The following is a 23,905-nucleotide window of genomic DNA, read 5'->3' on the forward strand; positions in this document are numbered from 1 at the left end:
TTTCTCTGCGTATTTTGATGCATCGCTGACCTCCGTGGCGGGGTAGTTAGCATATCGCACTACGACGCCAGGGGTCCCGGGTTTGAATCCCAGCCTTGGAATAGGTGTTCTTTGTGAGTGTTCCTTCATCAATTTTATGTGATCACTCATCACGATCAGCCAAAAATTGGCAGAAAAGTGACATTATTTCGCTTATGCTAGCGGGGAGCGAGAGTCCCTCACAATTTTCCTCTTCTCTCTAAGCACTGGTTGTGGAACAAAATTATAATGCTAAAGGGTGACCATAGAGCCTGGTGGGAGAAATGATGAATAAAACGTTTCCTTATTGCAGAACGTGCTCCACATATCCACCACAAGTCTCAGCACACTTCCTCTAAACTTTTAACATGTTTCCTTGAATTCTATTGAAAATGTGAGGATCCAGAGCAGCCAATGCAGTGGTTATCCCGGAGATGATCCAGACCACGTTGAGATTTTTAAGTCCACTTTATACACAGACAGGCTAATCAAGACTGGGTCTACAATTTGAAGTTGGACCCGAACCAATATGTGCCTTCAGCGGGTATCAAACCGGGTACTCCTTGACAAGGCGACGACGATACCACTACCCTATCTGGAAGGTCCTGCATGAGGTGAGGTCAGGGGACGGTGATGCCCATTCCACAGGGGTCCTTCTTCATCGATACCGCTATTAGTTCATTACTTTATGGACACCCTGTATATGTTGCTCACTGTACGTCGCTTCCCTACCTCTCTATGGCAATCTTGGTAATGAGGATACTCGATGAATTGAAGGAACAGATGAATAATGAACAATGAAACATCCACGCCATAGGTTTTAAATCTACGATTGATGACTTCGTAGTGTGCTACGATAATTCACATTCGCCATAGACATGGACACGCAATGCTTAAAGTATAAGCCCATGATAACTAACAAACATTGGTTCAAGACTGAATTGTTTTTATGCCTGTCTCTATCTCCTTTAAGATATAGCACGTTGGGGAAGGTTCCGTTAGAATTATCACTACAATGTTTCAAAATTTGACGAGACTTCTTGACACTGCCAAAGCAACTTTCTTACTGCCTTCAATTCTAAGATTAAGACATTTGTTTTTCTCGTTATTCCACAAAGCGGAAGTCATTGTATTATGCTAGATATTGCTAATACGCATGAAGCTGTATTTGCCGTTTAGTGTACGAGTTGATAATTCAGGGAGTCCACATGTAAAGCAGACTTCACATACGACAGCAGCAATCAGGTGATGAAACAGTGGTTATAGTAATTACACCATTAAGGGAAGAGGCTCAAAGTTTATTCAATGCTAAGCAATATGCTTTTACAAATTGATTGTAACGTTAACCTCGTGATATGTGTGCGTATGTGTGTGGTCGTGTGCACCGAGATGGTCCCTTTTGGAGCTTACACCATTTTCGAAACTAATAGTGACGATAGGGATGAGTGACATTCAGGCAGGAACAGCTCTAAAGGGGTGCAAAGGGTTGCTTGCTCATCGATTTACTTTCTTCCGCATTCGAGGTTCAAAGCACCTGCTTGCGGTGAAAGCTCGCATAAAGGTTATGGCAGTGGTCCCCAAAGTGTGCGCCGTGGCTGTCTTACAAGGGCGCCGCGAAATGTTCCAATATTGTCAGTGAAATGATATGATTGTTCCAAATATGTGCTTATTTAGTACATTTTACACACAAAATGTTTCTGAATTTGAATTATGTGTTTATTTTTTAACTTCAGGCAAGCAAGCTAACCACACTAACTGAGCGTTGCAAGTGTTAGATATGCCTACATTCTGACTTGGGCGCCCCGGAAATGTCTTGAAACACTAAGGGAAACGAAAAAGTTTGGGAACCCCTGGGTGTCATGGAGATCATTTGAAGCTAATGCTGTCGAAGAAATTATAATTTTCACCACCAGCTGGAACCGTAGCTAGAATTGATCTCGGGGGGGGGGGGTGGGACTCACAGGTTAGCAGGCGGGGCTTTGTAAACCAAGTCCATTTTTCAAAAGTTTAACAGTGTGAAAAAAAAAGTAAATTATGTGTGTGTGGGTGGGGGTCATTAGGTTACATAAAATTTAGAAATATACAAAAACTGAAAAACTCAATATGCTGACCAAGGCAAAAAAATTATTTTATTTTAAAACATAAACTAAACGTAACGTTTCAACCTTCTAGTAAGGTCTTCTTCAGACTCTGTACCAAGTACAATAATAATAATAATAATAATAATAATAATAATAATAAATTTAATAATTATCTATGTGGTGATTGCGCAACTTTACCATCTATGGAACTGTCGAAGCTGAATCCCAGCAAGACAAATAACTATGTTTATTTTATGAATTTTGCAAGAACTTAAAATCTCTTGGGGAAGATGTATTTTTACTCCTGCAAATAGTAAAGTTGAATTCTCTTCTTTAACTAGAGTTGTGCATTTTCAAGCACAACGGTACCCTCTCACTGACGTACGCAGGATCTTTTTTTTTGGAAGGGGCTGGAATCGTAAAAGTGCACAGTATATAATAGCTAGTGTCTAGGGAGGCGGCACACACAATAAGATATTTCTTTTTTTTCCACACTCAAAAATTACAATTGGGGGTTATTTTAAGAAGAATTAGCATTTACCATTCTGATTTTCGCGACTTATTCACTGTTTTATTTGAAAATGTTGATTTTCTTACAGTTTTGGAGGGGGTTACAACCTCATCAGCCTCCCGTCTGTGTATGCAACTGCTCTCAATGTATAGTAAATGTAAATTTCTATTCTCATTTTCATTCGGTGGAGGCACATAGTGGTTCTGAACCAAGTTTAAACTATACGTCCAGTCCCGATTAGCCTATCTCTCCAAAAAAAGTGGACTCAAATAACAGTGTTTACAGTAGTAGAATTTTTGTCGAAAATTCCTTCCTGACTTTTTATAAACGCTTCCTCTCCTATCCATTTTTTGCTTTTTTGAATTCTGATTCAAAATTTTCATGAGTGCTTCTCAAGCTATATTTCGATCTTGATTTCAGGACTGAATTAAGGATGATCTGAAATTTGCTTTAGACTGCTTTTCTTCTCTCCTTCAGGATCGGATTATGAGAAACGCTCTTCTGTTACTATGGTTACTGCTGCCAATGATCGGGGCGCATTATTCAGTCAAGGAGCCGCCCCCGCTTTACCGCTTTCTGGGAAGTGCCTACATAGGACTCAGAGCTATATCTAGCAAACTTGATAATCCTGCGAGAGTTCAGCAAATGATTAAAATGGTGAGCATCTAACTTTACATTATCATTGAAGTAAATATTATAACTATACATCAGGCGGTTTATGCTGGTACATTTTCCGCCACTAGATGGGTCTATCGTCTGCTGGAAGACTGGCAGATATCACGTGACTGCTTCCGTCTACTGACAGAAGCGAAAGAGAGATCACGTGCTTTGTTCTCTACCAGTCAGAGCTCTCCGTTTCTACCAAGACTCCATGAGGGGGAATTTCAACTCTTGGGGTACGTCGAGTATCTGAACACTCAGTTACTTGACGGCCAAACAAGCGTTGATCAGCGAGCGCTGCTCACTTTCTCGCTGATCTAACTTGAACCTTCCTCGCCAGAGGTTTAAGCCACAGAACATACAGTTTTCGTGATTCGATCTCATGAGGCAAAGGGATAAGGAAAGGAAAATTATGTGACGATGGTGGTTAATTAAGAAGTACGTGGTTAACGGCTTGCGATATAGAGTAATTATAGAGGAAGTTTAAGGAACAGAAGGTAATATAATTTTCCACATTTTGTAAATGTGTAATTAAAATGAAAATGAAAATGTTTTTTATTCCACACCGTAGTTTTGGAAAGCTGTGCAAGTGTGTGAAATAGAAAATTTCGACAGTTTTGTCCATATCCACCATTTGCACAATTAACAGCTTTTCAAGATTACTGAAATCTTGTCCAATCGACGCAGCCATATTGATCACAGATTACTTTAAAACTCTGATACTTTGACCAATTACCACACGCCGTCAAGTAAGTGATCTGTCTGCTCAACGTGCGAAAGATTTGTTCAGAAAGCATCTTTTGATACGGGCCCTTGGTTGAAACGTACACAGAGGACGGGAACCCATACATTGGGAGCAAGTATTTCAGATGGTGAGGAGAAGGATTTGCGTTCTACGGGCTTGAATATTACATCCATATTATTTGCTTGCCCTTTCGAAGGACTCGTGGAACAGCACGTTCAATCATGTTTAAAGCAGATGACAGACCACTTGGTGGCGGTAACTGTACCAGAATAAAATTTCTGGCCTTAGGGGTCCGATAATTATGTTCTAAAAGTTGTGCCTAGTTGCAAACAGTCTAAATTGCGAACAACTCCTAAATGGTCCTAATTGCGAATACATAAAACTGAACAATAATCCCATGTCCTAATTGCGAACACATGGAACTGAAAAAAGTGTTTTCAAATGAACCAGAGAGACAGTTGGTTTGACTAGCCTGATTGATTTATCATGGTCTTCTACTTTATAATTCCCTCCAAGGTCATTTCAGTCTGTAGACGTAATATTACTTTCATTCCTATGTTAATGTACAGAAAACCCCTTAGTGCCAAAAGAGATGTAGAACTGCTTCAACAGCAGGCACCGGACAAATAATGCAGTGAGATGGAACCACAAAATCAAGAGTGAGTTAGGTAGTCCACATCCAAGAGTCCAAGACCTTAGAAAAAGCTTAAAGGCTAAGGCAGAAAAGTCTAATGACATGATTCTTCGGATGGAAATGAATCTGAAAGGTGTAGAGCGGAAGAAGAAATATGTTTTATTGGACGAAAGGATGGCGAGGAGCACTAACAAGTACAAAGAGATTGGTGATACATTCCTAAATTTATAAGTATGTCATATGTGTTGAAATTTGAATTTGAAATTTAGATAAAAGTTAATAATTATATTATTAATTGACAAAGTTAATATCTTTATTATTAATTAACAAAGTTCATTTCAGTTAGTAATTGTGTTGTATGTAGTTGTATAAAAATAGGCCACACCTTTAATAATTAAATTATATATACTTCGACGACGACTTTAATCATGTTGATTTTTGTAGGTTCCAACTGTGGCGCACAAGGCACTGACCAGTCTCAAGTGTGGAACCGATTCCCTTTGAAAAATTCGTTAAGAAGGCACAGGGAGTGTGAGAATTGTAGGTCCCAAGGTAGAAAAATATGTCGCAATTAGGACATAGCCCTGCGAAGTTATTCCTGTTCAGGCAGCGAGTGTTCGCAATTAGAACTGTTCGCAATTAGGACTGTTCGCAAATAAGACTGTTCACAATTAAGACGGCACCGTTCTAAAAACCTTTATATCTGTATATCTGTACATAGTATAAAAAAATGCAAAAATATGTACTGGAAGGAACCAAAATATATGAAATATGTAATATCAAAAACATCATATTTCCTGCATTTCGTCCTATTTTCTTGAAAAAAAAATGCTTAAGTCAGCCAAATCAACAAAAATACAGTATATAACATAATATTTTACATAGGCTTGTTACTTGTTCAACAGATGAGCCCCATAACAGAAGGAACAAAAGTGTGTACCAAAATTTTCACATATGAATCTTCTGTTATCGCGTAAGAGGGCTTTGTATTGACTAAATAATCTTTGCAACTAACACAAAGTAATTGATGAATATTTAAACGTGAAAAATCTTCTGGTTCGTACTCAATTTTCAAGGAAATAAAAATGTGAGGAAATTTGTAAATATATGGACTTGTGGTATAAAATATCTAACATAGCCTATACTTATGTAGTAAAATATCTAACTATAGTATAAATTTTTGGAGTAAAATATGTAAATATGTGCTTTAAAATACACGTTTTAGGCACTAGTTGGCATGAAACTCCACATGCTCACTGATTTAATTTGAAAATATGAATAGAAAGATACATGTGATTACATAATTATCCGGGCCCCCATTTACAAAACTTTGAAATAATATTAACTTTGGTGTGCATGGGGGCCATATTGGACGTACGCACGCTCGTACAGTGGTAGACTTTTCACTATTGTTTTCTCCAGAAATATTTCTGCAACGTATTGTTTAAAAAAATAAGTGTACAATTGATGATTTTTAAGTTGCGAGTCAGTGGTATGACGACATATACTATTAAATAATATATAAATAAACAATGGAGTGCTTAAACTAATTACATTGGGCTGTCTAATTAGTACACAAATGTGTGATGTAAATACACATCTTTAAATGATGATAGAACTACAGAAAACATAATAATATCTTTATATATTCTAAATATTCTACACTCTTTACAATAAATAATTAGTAATATTTTATCTTCTGCCCATGCCATCCATTGTCAGAAACCCTTCCTATATAATGTGTAAGAATAATTACGAATATTTTCAATTATGCTTTCACAGGATTTTGAATTGTTCGTAGGTTGGTTACCTCTGTGCTACTTTTAGGAATATATTAAATCAATGATTTTCCACACACCCTCAGAATTTTCGAAAACCAATTTAAATTTTTCACATAGGTGCATGATCTTTTCCACTTTAAATTTACCCTTAAAACCCCCTAAATAGAAACTCACGCCCCCTAATGGAATAACATGAATAAATCCATGCACTAAATACTACGGCCAAGGGCTCTAGAGATGGAACAGACGGTAGAGTACCAACATCCTAAGAGGCGGAAGAGCCACAACCCCACTGCCTTGTGGTAAGGGTTTTGACCCGAAGGCTATGAGAACAAACCCAGAAAGAAAACCAAGCAAGGGCAGAGGCTTAAAGGGAGCACTCCTCCCACTGCCCTAGCTTCATCCTAGGGCTAATAACCCACATGAAGTGAAATAACACATATTCAGAGAAACATAGGAATAAAAGGTGAACAGAGTAAACAACGACGACAATGCAAGATAAAACAGATTATGAGATTTGGAACCTGGAACATCACATCCCTTCCCTCTCAGGAAAGGAAGTGGAGATTGTAAAACAAATGGAGAAATACAAACTAGAAATATTCGGAATTAGTGGAGTCAAAAAGAAAGAATCAGGAGAGATAGATATGGAAAAAGGATACGTTCTCAGGTATTCAGGAATAGAATGAAGAAGCAGAGCAAATGAAGGTAGGAATTATTATTAGCAAAAGACTGACCAGTAGAGTAACTCACTGGAAAGCAGTTAACTCTAGGATAATAAGACTGAACTTGGAATTGAAATTAAACCGTAGGATTGCCATTATACAAGTATATGCTCCTACAGAGGATAAAGACGAACTAGAAAAAGAACTACATTACAACTCCCTCCAACAAACATTAGATGAGGCTAGAAATTCAACGGAAACAATAATCATAATGGGAGATTGGAATGCTAGAGTGGGAAATGAAATTAGGCGAGGACATGGAAGTTTGGGAAGATATGGTGCCGAAAAGACAGGAAATAGCAATGGAGATAAAATGTTGGAGTTTTGTATTGATAACGAGCTCCGCATCGGAAACTCCTTCTTCCCTCATAAAGGAATACATCAAATTACCTTCGAAGCAATCAGCAGAGGAGTACAGAGTACAATAGATTACTGCGTATATACAAAAAACACCCACTATGATGTAATGGATGTAAGGGTTTTTCGCAGCGCAGAATTTAGTACTCAACATAGATTACTAGTAATGACGACCCGATTCAAACCACTACCAGCACCAACTAAGATAAACCTTACTAAACTTAAAATATCAACATTAGAGAACCAAAATAAAAGAAAGGAATTTCAGAGGAAACAAAGAAAAACTTACAGAAAAAGAACAATAGACAAGAATGGAACGAGAAAAATAAATGGAAAGTAATGAAAGGAAGCCTCATTAAAGTTGCAAGAGAAACATGTGGAATAGTAAAGATAAAAAATAAAAAGAAACAGACAAGATGGTGGAACAACAATGTGAAAGAAAAAGTTGCAATTAAAAAGAAAGGAGGGCTAAACTATTTAAAGACGAACAGAATGGAGGACAAAGAAGCATATATAGAGGCAACAGATATAGCAAAACAGATAGCGAGAACAGCGAGGAAGAAAACCTGGGAACAATTTGGAAAGGAAATAGAAGAAAATCATAAAAATAATCCAAGAAAATTTTGGCACGTGTTAAAAAACTTGAAAGGAAAACGAGGAAAGAAAATAAGGAATATCAAAAACAAGAATAACGAGATGAAAACCAATATGAAGGAAATTTTAGATACCTGGAGTGAATATTATGCGGAAACCTTTAGAGAAGAAGAGGAATTGTACGAGGAAAGACCCATGAGTGAAGAAAACGAGAACGTGGAAGCTGAGGAAGAAATCCAACTAAAAGAAGTACAAGAGGCAATTAAATCCTTAAAAACTGCTAAAGCACCCAGAATTTATAAAATATGGAGGAAAAGAAATATAAAAATAGATATGGGACTTATATAGACTAATATGGGCAACAGAGAGAATACCAAAAGATTGGGAACTGAATGTAATAATCCCTATACATAAAAAAGAAAGTACCCTCGACTGCTCAAATTATAGAGCAATATCCTTAGCACCAGTGGCCCAGAAACTATGTTCACACATTATAGAAAAAAGATTAAGGCAACAGGTGGAAGACATATTGGAGAAGAGCAAGCAGGCTTCAGGCCTCATCGCCAAACTCAAGATATAATCTTCTCCCTCAGGAACGCAATAGAGAAGATATTAAGCAGAGGAGGGGAACTATTTACAGTTTTTATTGACCTAAAGTCTGCCTTCGACAGAGTACCAAGAGGACAAATATGGAAGACCCTTGATCAGTTCCAAGTAACTTCAAAACTGACTAGAATAATTCAAAGTCTATATAAGAACGTTAAAGGGACTGTTAGAATAAATGGACAATCCTCCAAGGAATTTAATATGGGATAAGGTGTAAAACAAGGTGATGGACTTAGCCCTTTTCTTTTCATAATATTCATGGATCAAATTATAAAACAATGCAAAAAACAACAAGAATGCACAATTGGAAATTATAAGCTGAAACCGGTATGGATACAGGCATTAGTATATGCTGACGATATTGCTCTCCTAGCAAAATATAGTAACAGCCTACAAAATGCAGTCCTAGAATGGGGCCGAGCATTCAAAGAACGAAAGATGGAAATCAATGTAAACAAGACTAAAGTCATGCATTTTACTAAACAAGAACCAACCAAGATGCGCATTCATTGGAATAATAAGGCCTTAGAACAAGTAGAACAGTTCGAATATTTAGGAACCATACTAACTGGGGACGGGAAAATGGACTCTGAAATTAACCACAGAATTCAAAAAGCAATTAATCTGTACTATAATATTAGTAACACCATTATAGGCAAATAGGAGATTAGTAAAGAGACAAAAATGAAAATATATAAAACAGTTTATCTCCCTATGGATCAGAAAGTTGGATAATGGAAACCAAATCGGAGAGCAGACTTACTGCTACAGAAATGAAATTCTTAAGAAAAACAGTAGGTAAGACAAGGAGAGATATGGTACGAAACACAATAATAAGAAGAGAATGCTTGAATCAGAACCACTGATTGAAACCATCTAGAAGAGGGGAATTAGGCTGGCTGGGACATCTCGTTAGGATGAAGGAAGAGAGAAAACCAAAACAAATATTTGAGGCCCGACCAGAAGGAAGGAGAGGAAGGGGACGACCCAGGTTAAACTGGAACCAGTACATTTATGGACTGGCACAGAAGAGAGGGAAGACACCAGACGAAGTGAAAAGACTGGCACAGGATAGAACTTCTTTTAAGAAGTGGCTGAAAGGACCCGACGCCTAAATGGGCATAAGGGAGAAGAGGACAAAATACTTTCCTCATTCACTCAATGAAAAGTACGAACGCGATTTTATCTTACACGACATATTGAAGGAAGTATTTACTTTTTCTTATGTTCCACAACACAACTATACTGATCCTGTTCAAATTATCAGCGACAACCATATGGACCCTTCCTTGTAAGATTGTAAATATAAGGTTCGAACCATTTGAAATAAATATAATTAATTTTAAGTGCAGCGCAATATTTAGGGCTTTCTCATAAGGCTCTTTTGTTAGAAGCGGATACTTTCTGCAGTTAAGAACATGTATATAGAGTGGCTACAAAAAAGTCAACTGTTTTGGGCCACCACGTTTCTCTATCTGGTACGTAATCTGCAGGATTTTAAGCGTGGTATTCTACTTTACAGCTTAGCCAAGAGAATGTTCCTGATGAGTTCCCTTGCGATCCCAGGGGGTTCCGTTCTCCATCACCACCGACGAGCGTTCACAAGCTGATGCCAGGAGACATAGATGTGGTCGGGGCTTTGGGCGACAGCATCACAGCAGGAGCAGGAAGCCTCAACACTAGGCCGGCAGAATTTCTTCTCGATGATCGAGGGGATTCATATTGTATAGGTTTGTTCTGCTTTCAAAAATAAATTATCTCCCCCTCTCCAAAATTAATATATATATACAGGGTGCTCGGAAATTCCCCTTACAAACTTCTAGGGCAAGTAGAGGGGGCTGAGTAGACAATATTTAGAATAGGAACCCATGTCCGGAAACGTACCGTTTCCGTGCTACAATCATGACAATTTGTCGGATGTGCCTGTGTAGGTATGCAACAGGGTAGGCAGTACATGACGTCAGAAGATCACCTGATAACCAAAAGTGACATAATTTATTACAACCATGTCAAATGAGGTGTTACATAAGGTACAGAAGTGAATGACGTGTGACTCAGTCCATATTCATTTGGTAACAATGCCAAGGGAACAAAAAAGAAACGTACTTCTGTATTCAATGATCAACACCTGTGTCAACAGTGGAACGCAACAATTTGTAGACGTCACGTGCCATCAGGTGATCTTCTGACGTCATGTACTGCCTACCCGGTTGCATACCAACACAGGCACATCCGACACATTGTCATAGTTGTAGCACGGAAACTGTACGTTTCCGGACATGGGTTCCTATTCTAAATATTGTGTACTCAGCCCCCTCTACTTGCCCTAGAAGTTTGTAAGGGGAATTTCCGAGCACCCTGTATATATATATATATATATATATATATATATATATATATATATATATATATATATATATATAAAGTTGCTTTAGCTACAGTCACGTGCATAATTACAAGATCTGGAGGATATTTCAAGCTTTGGATGAGATTTCAGGACTTCTAGAGTTATTATCAATATCATCTCCAGGTGAGAATTGGTGAAAATTTCGAGCTTTCTAGAGCAATATTATCTTCGGGTGAGTTGTGGAGAAGACTTAGAAGTTTCTATATTTAAGGACAATCAGGTGGATTTTGGAGGAGATTTCGAGCCTTTTAGAATTAACATCTATATAATCTTCAAGTAAGTTCTGGATGTGATTTTGAGCTTTTAGAGCTAACGTCAATATCATATTCACGTGAATACTCGAGAAGATTTATGTTTCCAGAGATAACAATCTTACGCTGAGTTGTAATTTGCTACACATCCAACTCCCTGTCCATCGGTCAACTGGACCTAACATCCACGACAAGGTGAGAGAATCTCCAGCAAACTCGCTAACTATAGCGGACAGTCATTTGTTTCTCCTCTCGAACTGGATTGATTTGTTATATTTTACTTCGCTTTTTGTGCCACTTTTGGATAATTTGTGAAAATGGGGATGATATGATGAAATTTATGAATGGACACTCACAACCATCCATGCCCAGGCCAGGATTCGAATCCGTGACCCGTGGCGTCGTAGCGCGATGTGCTACCCACTCCGCCACGGGGGAGTCGGCTCCTCTCGAACTATCAATAGTTTCACACACCACTCATATCTCTCCCTTCCCAAAGATGCTTGTCGAGAATAACGTAGTTTTCAAACTACAAGATCACCTTAAAGCAGTTTCTACTTCTCTTTGCTAAACTTGACTCAAGCTGAATTCCAGTCGAGCCCGCCTATCTTCCAACCCAGTGTACAGATTTATTGGAAACGAGCAGCATCACATAGTCGCTCTTTGTTTTAAACTCTTGGACTATTTCTCGCTACATTCTGAAATTGCCCGTTTCTGAAATTCGGTCAACACTCTTAGCCCGTAACGGAGGCATGTAATGATCCGGAATGGGCTTATTGGATGGTTCACTCTCTTCCAGGTGGTGATGAAGACTGGAAGAGGTACCTGACCCTCCCCAACATCTTGAAGCTATACAACCCCAACGTGTACGGCTACTCCAGTGAGACAACCTTTTCCTATCACAGGAAGTCCAAGTTCAACATAGCCGTGAACGGTGTTCCAGACGACGACTTGCCTTATGAAGCCATGATCCTCAAGAAGAGAATGGTCAACGATCCGAACGTGGACTTCGAGAACCACTGGAAGGTAAGAACCGTTGCTCAACCTAAGTATTCACCGTATCGCTGTGCCAGTGTGAATGTTGTTTACTTCAGAAGGTTTATCCTGGTACCGCTCCCTCCACTCGGTGCTCCGTCGTCTGCTGGAAGACATTGAGAGCCATCACGTGAGTGGCTCCATTCACTTAGAAGAGCGCCGAAGATAGTACGTGCTTTGTCCTCTGCCAGCCATAGCTCGGGGTTCCCTTTGGGTGGGCAATTTGAAGACCACTTGATGAAAAGAATTGTACCGATCTCTTGTACATAAAATCAACTTACCGTTCATACAACTGTACTGTTCTGCAGCCTTACCCACATTTGATTCATGATTCCGTGAACTTTACACTATGTATTTTTAGCAGGATAGCATTTGAAGGGGAATTATCGCCTCTGGTTACTGCATCCAACAGTTTTCTAATTTTTGGTTCTTGAGATGAACTATGTATGTAATTTATATAATATCTGATGCTTCAAGAAGTCACAAGTTGCCAAAAGAACGCTGCACAAAATAAAGTTGTTAATTGGGGCGTGGTGGTCAGTAAAGGGGTAGCCGGGTGACGAGCCTCCCTTGACCCTTCTGCCGCCGCCACTACCTTCCGTTTTCTCTCAGACTTCATACAATTCCTATTTTCATAGGTGAAGATTACTCCCATAATTTATTTTACTATTATTACAAGCAAGGGCACAATATTTGCGCTCCAGTAATTATTCTCATTATTGCAACTAGGTAATAACAATCAACATTGGAGTCAATGACCTGTGCAGCTATCAATGTTATGATGATACTCAAAACGAAGAAGATCACAGGCGCCATTTAGGGGAAGCTTTGGACTATCTTAAGGACAATTTCCCAAGAACGTTGGTCAACTTAGTTCATGTCTTTGGTGAGTACACGCTCCTGTTTACCGAAAGATGGCGAAGTTTTGAGACAAAGAAAATTTAAAAGAGCTACGATACAAAATATTCTATTTTATCTTAGGATTTGAACAATATAATTAATACCGGTGTTCTATATTAGGGAGTACAAGTTGTGTCCTATTCAAAATGGTCTCCATCGTTAGATACCAAGAAAACTATTATCTTGCATACTATGGCTCAGTGGGTACCTTGAAAAACAAAACACGAACTTTTACATTTCCATAAATGTAAGTGAAAATGCCGGTTTGCGAGGAAGGTGATTTTATGATTACAAACGTGATAGATAGGTTTTGTAATTATTAGAATCTAAATATAATTTGTTCGCAAACAGCTATGCCAGTTTCTATCTGTTACATTTGATATGACTTGTCAGAACAAGTGTCCTTGTTTGCTACAAGGTTACTTTTGACATATCTAAGCTGTAAAATTAACATTATAAATGTTATTTTTATAGGGTAATTCACTGTTCTACAAATTTTCACTTTTTTCTGTTACAGAAAGGAAAGTAGCTGTTTATTACTGAAATTGACCTCCTGAACACGAATATGCACTTCATTTTCTAAGATTGTCTCTTAATTTGAAGTTACGGCATTATTCATGTTACCCATAAGCAATGCATTTGCTCTTATCTTCAAGATAAGAATAATTCATGTTACATAACAACTGATCATAAGCAATGTGGGCATAACTTGATAAATATATTAAGAGCGCATGCAAAAGGAGGCCAGGGGGCACTTGCGCCCCCTCCCCCAAAGATATCTGGGATGAATTAATACAATTCAAGTTTTGAAATTATTGCGTGAAAAACATAGATAAGAGTGAAGAGATTAAGCGTCTATGCAAATTAACTTAGTGCTGGTGATGCTTTATGATAAATCTCTTAACTGGGGAAGAGCATGAATCTATGTTTCTTCAACTTTAAAAAACTGTCCCCTGCCCCCCAAAAAATCCTGCAGGAGGCCTTGAGATAAATTGTTACTGAATCCTCGACAAGAATGTTTTTCTTTTGTGTAGGAGAAAGTACCCTTTTTCTACTAAAATAGATCCCTTGAACAGTAAAAACCACTAACAGCAAAGCACCAAGAAAAAGTAATTAAGTAATATTATGACTGTTGAATTCCCACCCAGTCTTCTCGTAAGAAGTCAGAAGATTCTCCACAAGTTGTTCATAGTTGTTTGCTCTCTCGTTCCCCAGAAAACTATGACACACTTGAAGTGCATTCCATGCAGTTAACTCACAATCACCTACCAATTTTCTTCGTGTTCTCATAAGTTTGCTTAAGGTCAACTACATGGACAACAGGAATTGAAGTTAGGACATTACCGTTGTGCAGCAAAACTGCTGTAAGAGAGAACTTGGAGGAATCAATAGAAAGTCTCCAAGGAAGTAGTTCCTTCACATCATCCGCCAGGTAATTCCATTGTTGCAGCTGTAAGGCCAACAATTCAGCTTTATTTTTGAGAAGTCCCTAATTAGGTCATTTAGTTTGGCCTGTGTTATCTTGTGGTTTAAATGATTCTTGTTGGGAAACCTAATGGTAAGAGACCTGTGAGAAGGCCAAGACGAATGTTGAGGTATAACGTTGGGATGGACCTAAAGGAAATCGGCAAGGATGGAAAAGAGCGGATAGATCTTGCTCAGGATTGGGACAGATGGAAGGCTTCTGTTGCTGTAGCCGTAAACCTTCGGGTTTAAGAAGGCTAGAGAGTTAGTTAGTTATCTTGTGGGGTTCGCTAGCAACCAATGGTGGTGAAATACTTCCCTGAATGCATGGCATGCTGTTGTTGGGATGCTACATTGCCAAACAGCCACCAGTGTTGCCACGTTGCTGTATATACTGCATATACAAAATCTAACAATATTCTGGAATCAGTGCATAACTGAATGCAAACTGGCCAATGTTGAGGGGATCTGAAACAGCAAAGAATGGTGTGATATACTGGAATGCGACTTGCCAGACCGTCAGCAGTGTTGTCATATATACTCGAGTTGAACTAGATCACTTGAATGTGTCTCCCCCCACCCCCCACTGTTACGCCAATCGAACCTTTTTAATGTCATTTCTGTGTTCAGCATCCTCCGTTTAAAAAAGAATGGGTACTTTCATCTATGTAACAAAATGTGTGTAGAACAGTGAAACTTGTCGTATTTCTCCAATCTATTGCCTGCATCTTGGTTTGTGTCACAAATCAGAGACAGAGAACTTAGCCATTTTTGTCACTGGGTTGCTCTGTTGTAGGTCTTCATTCTCTTGAAAGCAGAGAGAGATCTTTGAACCGAAGCTATTGCTGAGGGTATTATTGTGACCAAACAAGCTAACTTGTAGATTTGTGGTATAGTTCAAAGCAAGTCTTTGTCATTCATAACTAAGAAGTAGTTCATGAAAGGATTTACCTGTGAAGTCAGAATCCTGAGACCTAGCATATAAAAAAATGAACCACAACTTTCCATCAGATTGGAGAGAAGTGATGGTGATAAGTTGTATTTGTGTGCCAGGAATTTTCCACATTAAGAAGAGGTGCCAGGAATTTTCCACATTAAGAAGAGAGAAAAATGAAAATGTGAGAAGTTGGAAATCTACCTTTAATTTGTAAAATAATGTTACCTAAAATCTCTTTGAATATCATCTTGTAAGTTAATTAGGGGGGTTGATTTTCTCTACCTTCTTTGGGAAGGTTTCCATACAGGAATCTTCATCAAACATTTTCCAAGGGTTTGCAAAGCTTTCCTATCGGAATGTAATCAACGTGATTCTTGCCTTTTAACTTTGGAAGAACATCTTGTAATATCCATACTCTTATTTGCAAAACATTGAAAAGTACATCGGTTTGATTAAAGACATGTGGATACAAGTGCAGAAGAAAAACTGTGTACTTTCTGTGTACATATTGTAATATTATATGAAAATGTGGGAAATATTAATTGTACTCTTTGCTGTTTCGAAGATGTAATGGTGTACAGAGACGTGCCAAACCCACCATTAAGGTGCTACATTTCACAACGGGCTCAGTGTTCCTGCGTTGTAGGGTTACCTCACGAGAAAGAGAAAGTTCCGAGGACGAGAGAGATGGAGAGAGCTTTCTGGATGGTGGAAAGAGAGTTGGTAAGTGCCAGTCTAACTGAAAGTTGTGTATTTACAATTCCCTTTCAGGGAATTTATTCGTATGTGTCTCTAGCCTGCGAACTCCATAATTATATTTCAGTTGTACCTCAAGGTATTGGTAATATATGGCTAAGTTCATAATATAAATAACTTTTCATGCTTCTAGGTACAGGTATTTGTGCTGTAAACGTATCAAAATTTAAAAAATATTAGGATGCCTTTTCTTCCCTTTTAAGAGTTTCAATTTCGGAAAATCCCTTCTTAGTGGATGTTTCCAAAAGAAAGAGACGCCCAAAAATTTCAGGTTTCTAGATCCATGGGTTTAGGCTGTGTGTTGATGATTTAGTGAGTATGAATAAACTCATTTACATATGAAGATACTGCTCAGAATATGGTAGTCTAGCCGACAGGGTACATATATCGATGTATACACACATATATCGATACACACACATATGCATACATGTATACCAACATCCATATAACTCTGCGGTAATACTCGATAACCTTATTTGAAGTTTTGAAATATATTTTATTTCTAATCCCTCCCCCAAAATGTCTCATAATATTTATGAGGTTCACAGCCAGAGGGGTTAGTAGTACATAAGAGCCGATTGTACGCCCGAAAAGTAAGATTTTTGATGAAAAGTACGAGGGCCCATGGGACTTTGGCGTAGCGTTTTACGGTTTTACTATTCATCTTTGAGGGGCTGTAGCTTTTCACGATGTGTCTAAACCTTATGGACTCTTTCCTGATGTGCTTGACGGTGTCACGTGCCTGCACGGGTAAAGCATATGGCGGATGTTTGAAACGGCGACTCATAGATGGCAGCACGCTGTACGGTGTTGATCTCGCTCATATTTGTATTGTTAGTATATAATCGAAGATTGATCTATGGTATTATAACAATAATGAACTATGAAAAAGGATATGAGAAGAGAGGATAACAGTATTCACCGTATACGTTACGATCCGAAGAGTCAAGAAGTCGGGAAACGGTTCCAATTTTGTATCTCTCTTTTACAATTCGGTTGGGAACGAGATTTCTCAATCGAGCTTTGGTTGTTTTTACCCTGACTGCGACAAGTCCTAGGCTGCACCAAAGTACACGAGTTGCGCATCATATGCGGCACCGGGTCAAGGAGCGCGGATAAGATCGCGAACCTCTGACTGTCCCTATGGGTTGTTTTCCCTGGCTGCGCCAAGTTCTAGGCCGCACCGAAGCACGACGTAGCTGCGCCTTTCATATGCGACACCGGGTTAAGAAGCGCGGATAAGATCGTGAACCTTAACTGTCATTTCTGGGTCGTCAAGTAGAGTCTGTCGGCGCATTGATATATACATAGATACCAAAGAAGCGTGGGAACAGCGGTGGCCGCAGGATCCGTTGGGATTAAAAGAGGATATTGCTAGAGAAGAGAAGAAAACCAAGCTAATTCCTATAGATATTGTAGAAATGCCACGCGATATCTATAAGGATATCAAAGGCGCCGATTCTAAGGATCCCAGATGTGGACCCCGATAAATAGAAGGATGTCCCTGTAAATAGTCAATCAGTTGCCAGCAGACGTCACAATTGTAAGAAGAAGAAGTTTGTCCATTATTAATTACTGTATTACAATAAGAAGAAGTCCTTCTAGTATTGATTACTGATTTGTCAGGAGAAGAAGTCTTACCATATTGAAGATTGAATTGGAAGAAGAAGAAGCTTTCCCATACTGATTAGTAGATGATAAGAAGAAGAAGAAGAAGCCTTCCAATATAGATGATTGAATCGTAAGAAGAAGTCCTCCTCATATTAAAGAGTCCGTTAGAAGAATAAGTAGTCTTCCCATACTGACTATTAGATGATAAGAAGAAGAAGTCCTTGCTATATTGAAGATTGAAGAGGGTTCACATTCAAACTGCTCGGTGACTCGGTCGTTCTTCACGTCGTGGACGAATGTCTTCTCCGCGATGAGGATGACGCAGCATACGGTGTTGTCGGGCAATGGAACCGCGTTGGACGAGGGTGCGAAGATGATCGGCTCCGATATACTTTCCCGTGTGTCGCAACCGCATCGACAACATAAAGTTGGCGGTGACCAACGAGAAGGGCGAGGTGGTGGATTTTGCAAGAGCCACGACCACTGCCGTAGTGGAGATCAACATGTAATAAATAACCATCATGGAGCAAATCGAGAGTTACGAGTTGCAGTCCTTCCCTCCCAACCGTCGCACGTTCGCGAACCTCAACGAACCGAACCGCGAGATCGAGTTCGACGTGGACGTCGGGAACGGCTTCGTGCTACCGTACAGAGCTGACCTGTACGTCAAGTTCGACGTGGTGAAGACAGACGACGGGGAGGCTTTCCCGACCAACGCGAACCTGAGGCTCGTGGACAACTTCGTGCCGTACCTGTTCTTGCAGGTGGAAATCAGGAAGCACGGCACCGTCATCGATCGAGTCGACTACCCCGGTATCACCTCGACGGCCGTGGGAACGCTGAAACTGTCCAAGGCCGACGCCACATACTACCAGGCGGGGGCGGGGGGAGATTCGAAGCGGGCGCGAAGATCAAAACCAAAAGCCACACGGTGCTGTTTCCCATGCGTTTGCTGCCCGGTTTCTTCTCCGACTACTCGGAGATCATGTGAAAGGGCGGTTTGCGCGTCACTTTTCGCAGATCTGCCAACGACAACGACGCGCTGATGCGTTACAGCACCTTGGGTCCGGACGTGACCACTCCGCTTCCCAACACATTACCCGACGCTGCCAAGTGCCTCGTAAGATCCATGGAGCTGTGAATGCCCGTAGTGGAATACGAATCCAACTACGCCCTCAAGTACAAGTCCGACATCCTGAAGAAATACCCTAGTGCCCATCCAGTTTTACGGTTACCAGTTTGTGCAGAAACATGTTTCCGGCAATCATTTCAAATTCGACGTGACCACGCAGTTCAACAGCATCCGGTACGAAATGCCAGAGTTCGCGGCCGTGCTCTTCCAGACCGGGAGGGACGACAACCAGGAGACATATTCCAGATAGTTCGACAACTGCAAGATCAAGAACGTCTACCTCAAAAACGGCAGGAACGAGATCTACCCTCGCGAGAACTACAACCTGAATATCGCAGATGACAACTACCTGAAACTGTACAAGACGTACACGGCCTACAAGAGGGTGACAGCAGACAACGTGGACGTGCACTACACCCCAACGAGTTCATAGCCCGCAGGCCCATGTTCGTCATCAACACGTCGAAGAGGAGGCACGTCGTGGTCAACGATCACAAAAGTCACCGAGCAGTTTTAATGTGAACCCGCTAGAGGTAAACTCATTTTTTCACTTTTATTAAAAAAAGTTAAATTATAAGCAAACAAAATTCAGGTATATCATTTTTCCATTTTTTCCCCCGAGTAAATCTAGAACAACCATCGCCGGCAAGGCTCGAACATTCTATGCGCCCCTTCGACAGCTTGGTAAAAGGTCCCTTCACAACATAATGTTTTTAACATGACATGTTCTTTCGGCAAGTTCGCTCAATCTCTAATACGCTTTATCTTTTCTTCTTCTGTATTTGGGCAAAGAGGCCTACAATAAAAAAGAATAAAAAGATCGTAAAGAAAACTCCCACGTCTTGTACTACAACATATAGAGTCGGGACCCTCGTACCAAAAGCGAGATTCGTAACGAGGAGCTCGCCCCCGAACGTAAGAGGGGCCCCACGATTTAAAAATAAGATCATGGTAGTAGGCTACAGCTAGGACCTCTCCCGCCATCTTCCACTGCGATATATAGAGTCTGGACCCTCGTACCAAAAGCGAGATTCGTAACGAGGAGCTCGCCCCCGAACGTAAGAGGGGCCCCACGATTTAAAAATAAGATCATGGTAGTAGGCTACAGCTAGGACCTCTTCCGTCATCTTCAACTGCGACATATAGAGTCTGGACCCTTGTACCAAAAGCGAGATTCGTACCCGAAGATGTCGTCCCCGAACATAAGAAAGGCCCATGATTAAAAACCACCATAAAAGGCTACAGCCAGGTCCAGTCCCCGACATCTTCTGCTAACACATATAGAGTATGGGCCTCGTCCTGGACCTCGTTCCGACTTGAGACGAGTTGAGACGTGCTCTTTGTACATTAAAGGGGGGGAAGCGTTCCAGAACCAGGGTTTTACATTCTACTACTCTAGGCCTCGTCGTGTGCCTCGTCCAAAGTCGGGACGAGTTGAGACGTGCTTTTAGATTCCAGAGGGGAAAAATTAGGGGGGTGGGTGTTCCAGAACCAGGGTTTTACATTCTACTCTCAAGAAACACTCATCGTAAAACACTAAGCCCCAGAGGGCCCATGGACCCCTCAAACACATTAAGAAAGAGTCCTTAAGGTTTAGACACATCGTAAAAAGCTACAGCCCCTCAAAAATACATCGTAAAACGCTACGCCAAGGCCCCATGGGCCATCGTACTTTTCATCAAAAATCTTACTTTTCGGGCGTACAGATAGAATCGGCTTTTATGTACTACTGGAGTTCCATATTTCTATAGTTAGGCACTACTGTATGAACCATATTAGTAAAACAATTCAAATGTGTCTGCCAAGAACTTGAGAACTTTATGAACTGAAAGTAGTGGTACCATGAATGTGTAGTTAAGAAAGCTTTTACAGCCTTGTTCAAATACTTCCAGATTGAAAGTGGAAGGTATGACGGCAAGAAGGATTTTGCTGTTGTTCTCCAACCCTTTAGCATGTCCATGTTCCAGGGAAGAACCCCTGAGATCTACGCTTTCGCCATCGACTGCTTTCACTACAGCCAGAAGGGACACGCTAGAGGTAAGTGCGTCACTGGATGAGTATCAACTTTATATGTACACTTACGCTAATGTAAAAACGCTTTGCTAATGTTAACCACTGTAAAATTATAGAGAATCTCGATTATTTCTTTGAATTTAAAAACCGATGAACACAAGAGGTTAATACTATTCGATTTTCTATGCTAGTTGTCACTTTCCACTCCATGGTATGGTATAGTCGTACAGTCGTACCCCCCCCCCCCAACACCCCACACCAAAGCCCATAACATTTCGTCAACATTCCCTATTTTTTTTTAACAAAACTTAATTTATAATCGTTATGACTCGTGGTTTACACTTTCACTCTCCTAAATACTAACTTAAGCCCTCCATGTGAAACATTTTTGATAAACGCCTACACTCGTACCAAGAAGGCAACTATATTTTCCGCGATAAACGCTGGCCAGACAGGTTTCATGATATACAATTGGAAGTCTACAACGTATGCTACCGTGTGTTTATTCCTCTAGTATACAAGGTGTGGAGAAGGTTCACGCATACGATCTTTCAAAGGAGACTTCCAAAGTGTCCAATACACGTTGTAAACGATGTGGAAAGCGTCGAATACACTCAGTCTGACCATCTGTGAATCTTGCACACGTCTCACTTGTGTGACAGTGTATTCTCATGTTCGAAAGCGTATCGAACGCATTGGCTTCTTCAGTTTCGGTATCAGGTCTCAGGGAAAGAGCCGGCGAATGGGGTGGGTGCTCAAGCAATCCCATCCCCAGTGCACGGGAATGAACCAGCCGGGTCATCTTCATTCCGCACGACGGTTAAATAGACAATGAGTTACCACTCCTCTCCTTTCGAATTCCTTGACTGACACTGCCATCTGGTTGCATCATTAAACATACCATAAGTGAGGAGGTCTCAATGACATGTACAATTTGTGGTAACTAAAAAGTATTTGCCATGACTTATGAGATAACCCTCGTACATAGTACATCCACGTGAAATATCAACAAATTGATAATAAAGCTCTGTTATATTACCTGTTGTTTTGACTTCGCCACAAAATGTGAAAAATTAATGTCAGAAATCATTCAAAGTTCTCTAATTATTTCTTTTTAAAGCTTGTATATTTAAAAGTCCATTCGAAAGCCGAAAAACAGCGGCGATGGGATTCGATGCGCTGACGCTGACCACGTTTCACGTAATGAAGAAGCCGCTCTGGAAGGCCCTTAGAGAACTGTTGCGCCATTTTGTTTAGCTTTACTAGTCTTCAAGAAAAATTGCATAATAAATATATTTTTGAAATATTTAGTAGTTGGAAGGTAAATTGACTACTGTATTTCATTTCGGTAGCTCTATGTCGCTTTACTACCTCTCTAGGATAATTTTGACTATTAACATAAAAGGTGATTTGATTAAATTGATGAAGCAACATGCATAATGAAGCATCCTCGCTTATTCATGATTGGACATAGTACGTTACGATGAACATCACGCCACAGAGGATGATAGTTTAATAACTATATTTACACAAGTGCGTTGCAACATTATATTAAATTACGTTCACTGTTTTCATCCGCAGCTGCAAATTCCCTGTGGAACAATATGCTGGAGCCCGTGGGGAACAAGACGAAGCACTGGGTGCAGCTGGAGTTCAGCCGCTTCCTCTGTCCCACCAGGGACAGTCCCTACTTTTTCACCAAGGCCAACTCAAGACAGGGACAGAGTTAATTCCATCTAGCGGCTGCGATTCCAAGTTTCAATCATGAAGGGCCGTTGTTAATTGTGCAATGCTTGACGAAACCTAATGCTGTATGAATAGTGTGTAACATGCACGCACGCACACAAAAACACACTCAGTGAGGGAGGAAAGGCGAAAATGCCCAGTAAACACCACTCAACTTCTGACTATAAGTTGAAATTTCTACTTTTCCAACAATTTATATCCATATCTTTCTTGGGTATATTGTACTTCTTGCACAAATTAATAAAAACGATTGTTTTAGTGTTGGTCACTTATGCAAATCATTACACATGGCATTAAACAATAAGTGTTTTCATTTTCAAATAATATGCAGAATGTAGTACCTTTAGAATCCTGCCTCTCCAAAGGCTGGACCACAACAACAACGGTAAGGTGCCAGAGGCAAATGGACCAGATCCACGTAGATGCATTCAAAGTCATTTCTAAAAACTACAGTTCTGTTTTTGTTGTTCATTTATATGCCCGGTGCAGAAACAACGATACCGGGAGAATCAGACGAGTTATCTCCTACGGACCAGACTCTACAACGAGAGTCCCGCCTTGTCTATTAAAATTAAACTTCGGTAGGTCCTTTGTCCAACATTAAGGTTGTCAGTCGGAATGTGTAGGCCCTACTAGCATTGCAGATGGCGCTTGTGGCAAAACTTACACCCTCCTAAATCCCGATCTTCTCACCTCTGGGGTGTGCGACGTCCCCGCCCTTCCTTGTACGCGAGCTTTCTTAGTCTAGACGCAGCCGAGGGTTTTACAGCTCGCTTGTTTTTGTTTTTTTCCTCAGGAGCTTCCCTTCTCTATTCTCTTGCAATTTTTTAAACTTCATTCATGATTGGTGGTCTGCCCAAAGGGGCCGCAACACCCAGCTGAGGCTAGTTTTGACTCTTACGGAAGGATTACGCCTTGGCCAAGACTGATCCAAGGGA

The 23,905-nt window shown here is 40.2% G+C and overlaps 1 protein-coding gene across 1 annotated transcript; it reads left to right on the forward strand.

The window, feature by feature from the left end:
• Nucleotides 1-627: 627 nt before the first annotated feature.
• LOC145995055 (phospholipase B1, membrane-associated-like) lies at nucleotides 628-23,123 on the forward strand. The gene is made up of 9 exons (XM_083131586.1): nucleotides 628-632; nucleotides 2,699-2,756; nucleotides 3,088-3,267; nucleotides 10,235-10,442; nucleotides 12,170-12,396; nucleotides 13,135-13,291; nucleotides 16,272-16,429; nucleotides 21,101-21,245; nucleotides 22,803-23,123. The coding sequence occupies exons 1-9, from the start codon at nucleotides 628-630 to the stop codon at nucleotides 22,949-22,951; spliced, it is 1,287 nt and encodes a 428-aa protein (XP_082987712.1). The 3' UTR covers nucleotides 22,952-23,123.
• Nucleotides 23,124-23,905: the final 782 nt, after the last annotated feature.

This window comes from Lepisma saccharinum, chromosome 11, assembly GCF_977018435.1.
Source record: "Lepisma saccharinum chromosome 11, izLepSacc3.1, whole genome shotgun sequence".
In the NCBI taxonomy this organism is placed as follows: Eukaryota; Metazoa; Arthropoda; class Insecta; order Zygentoma; family Lepismatidae; genus Lepisma; species Lepisma saccharinum.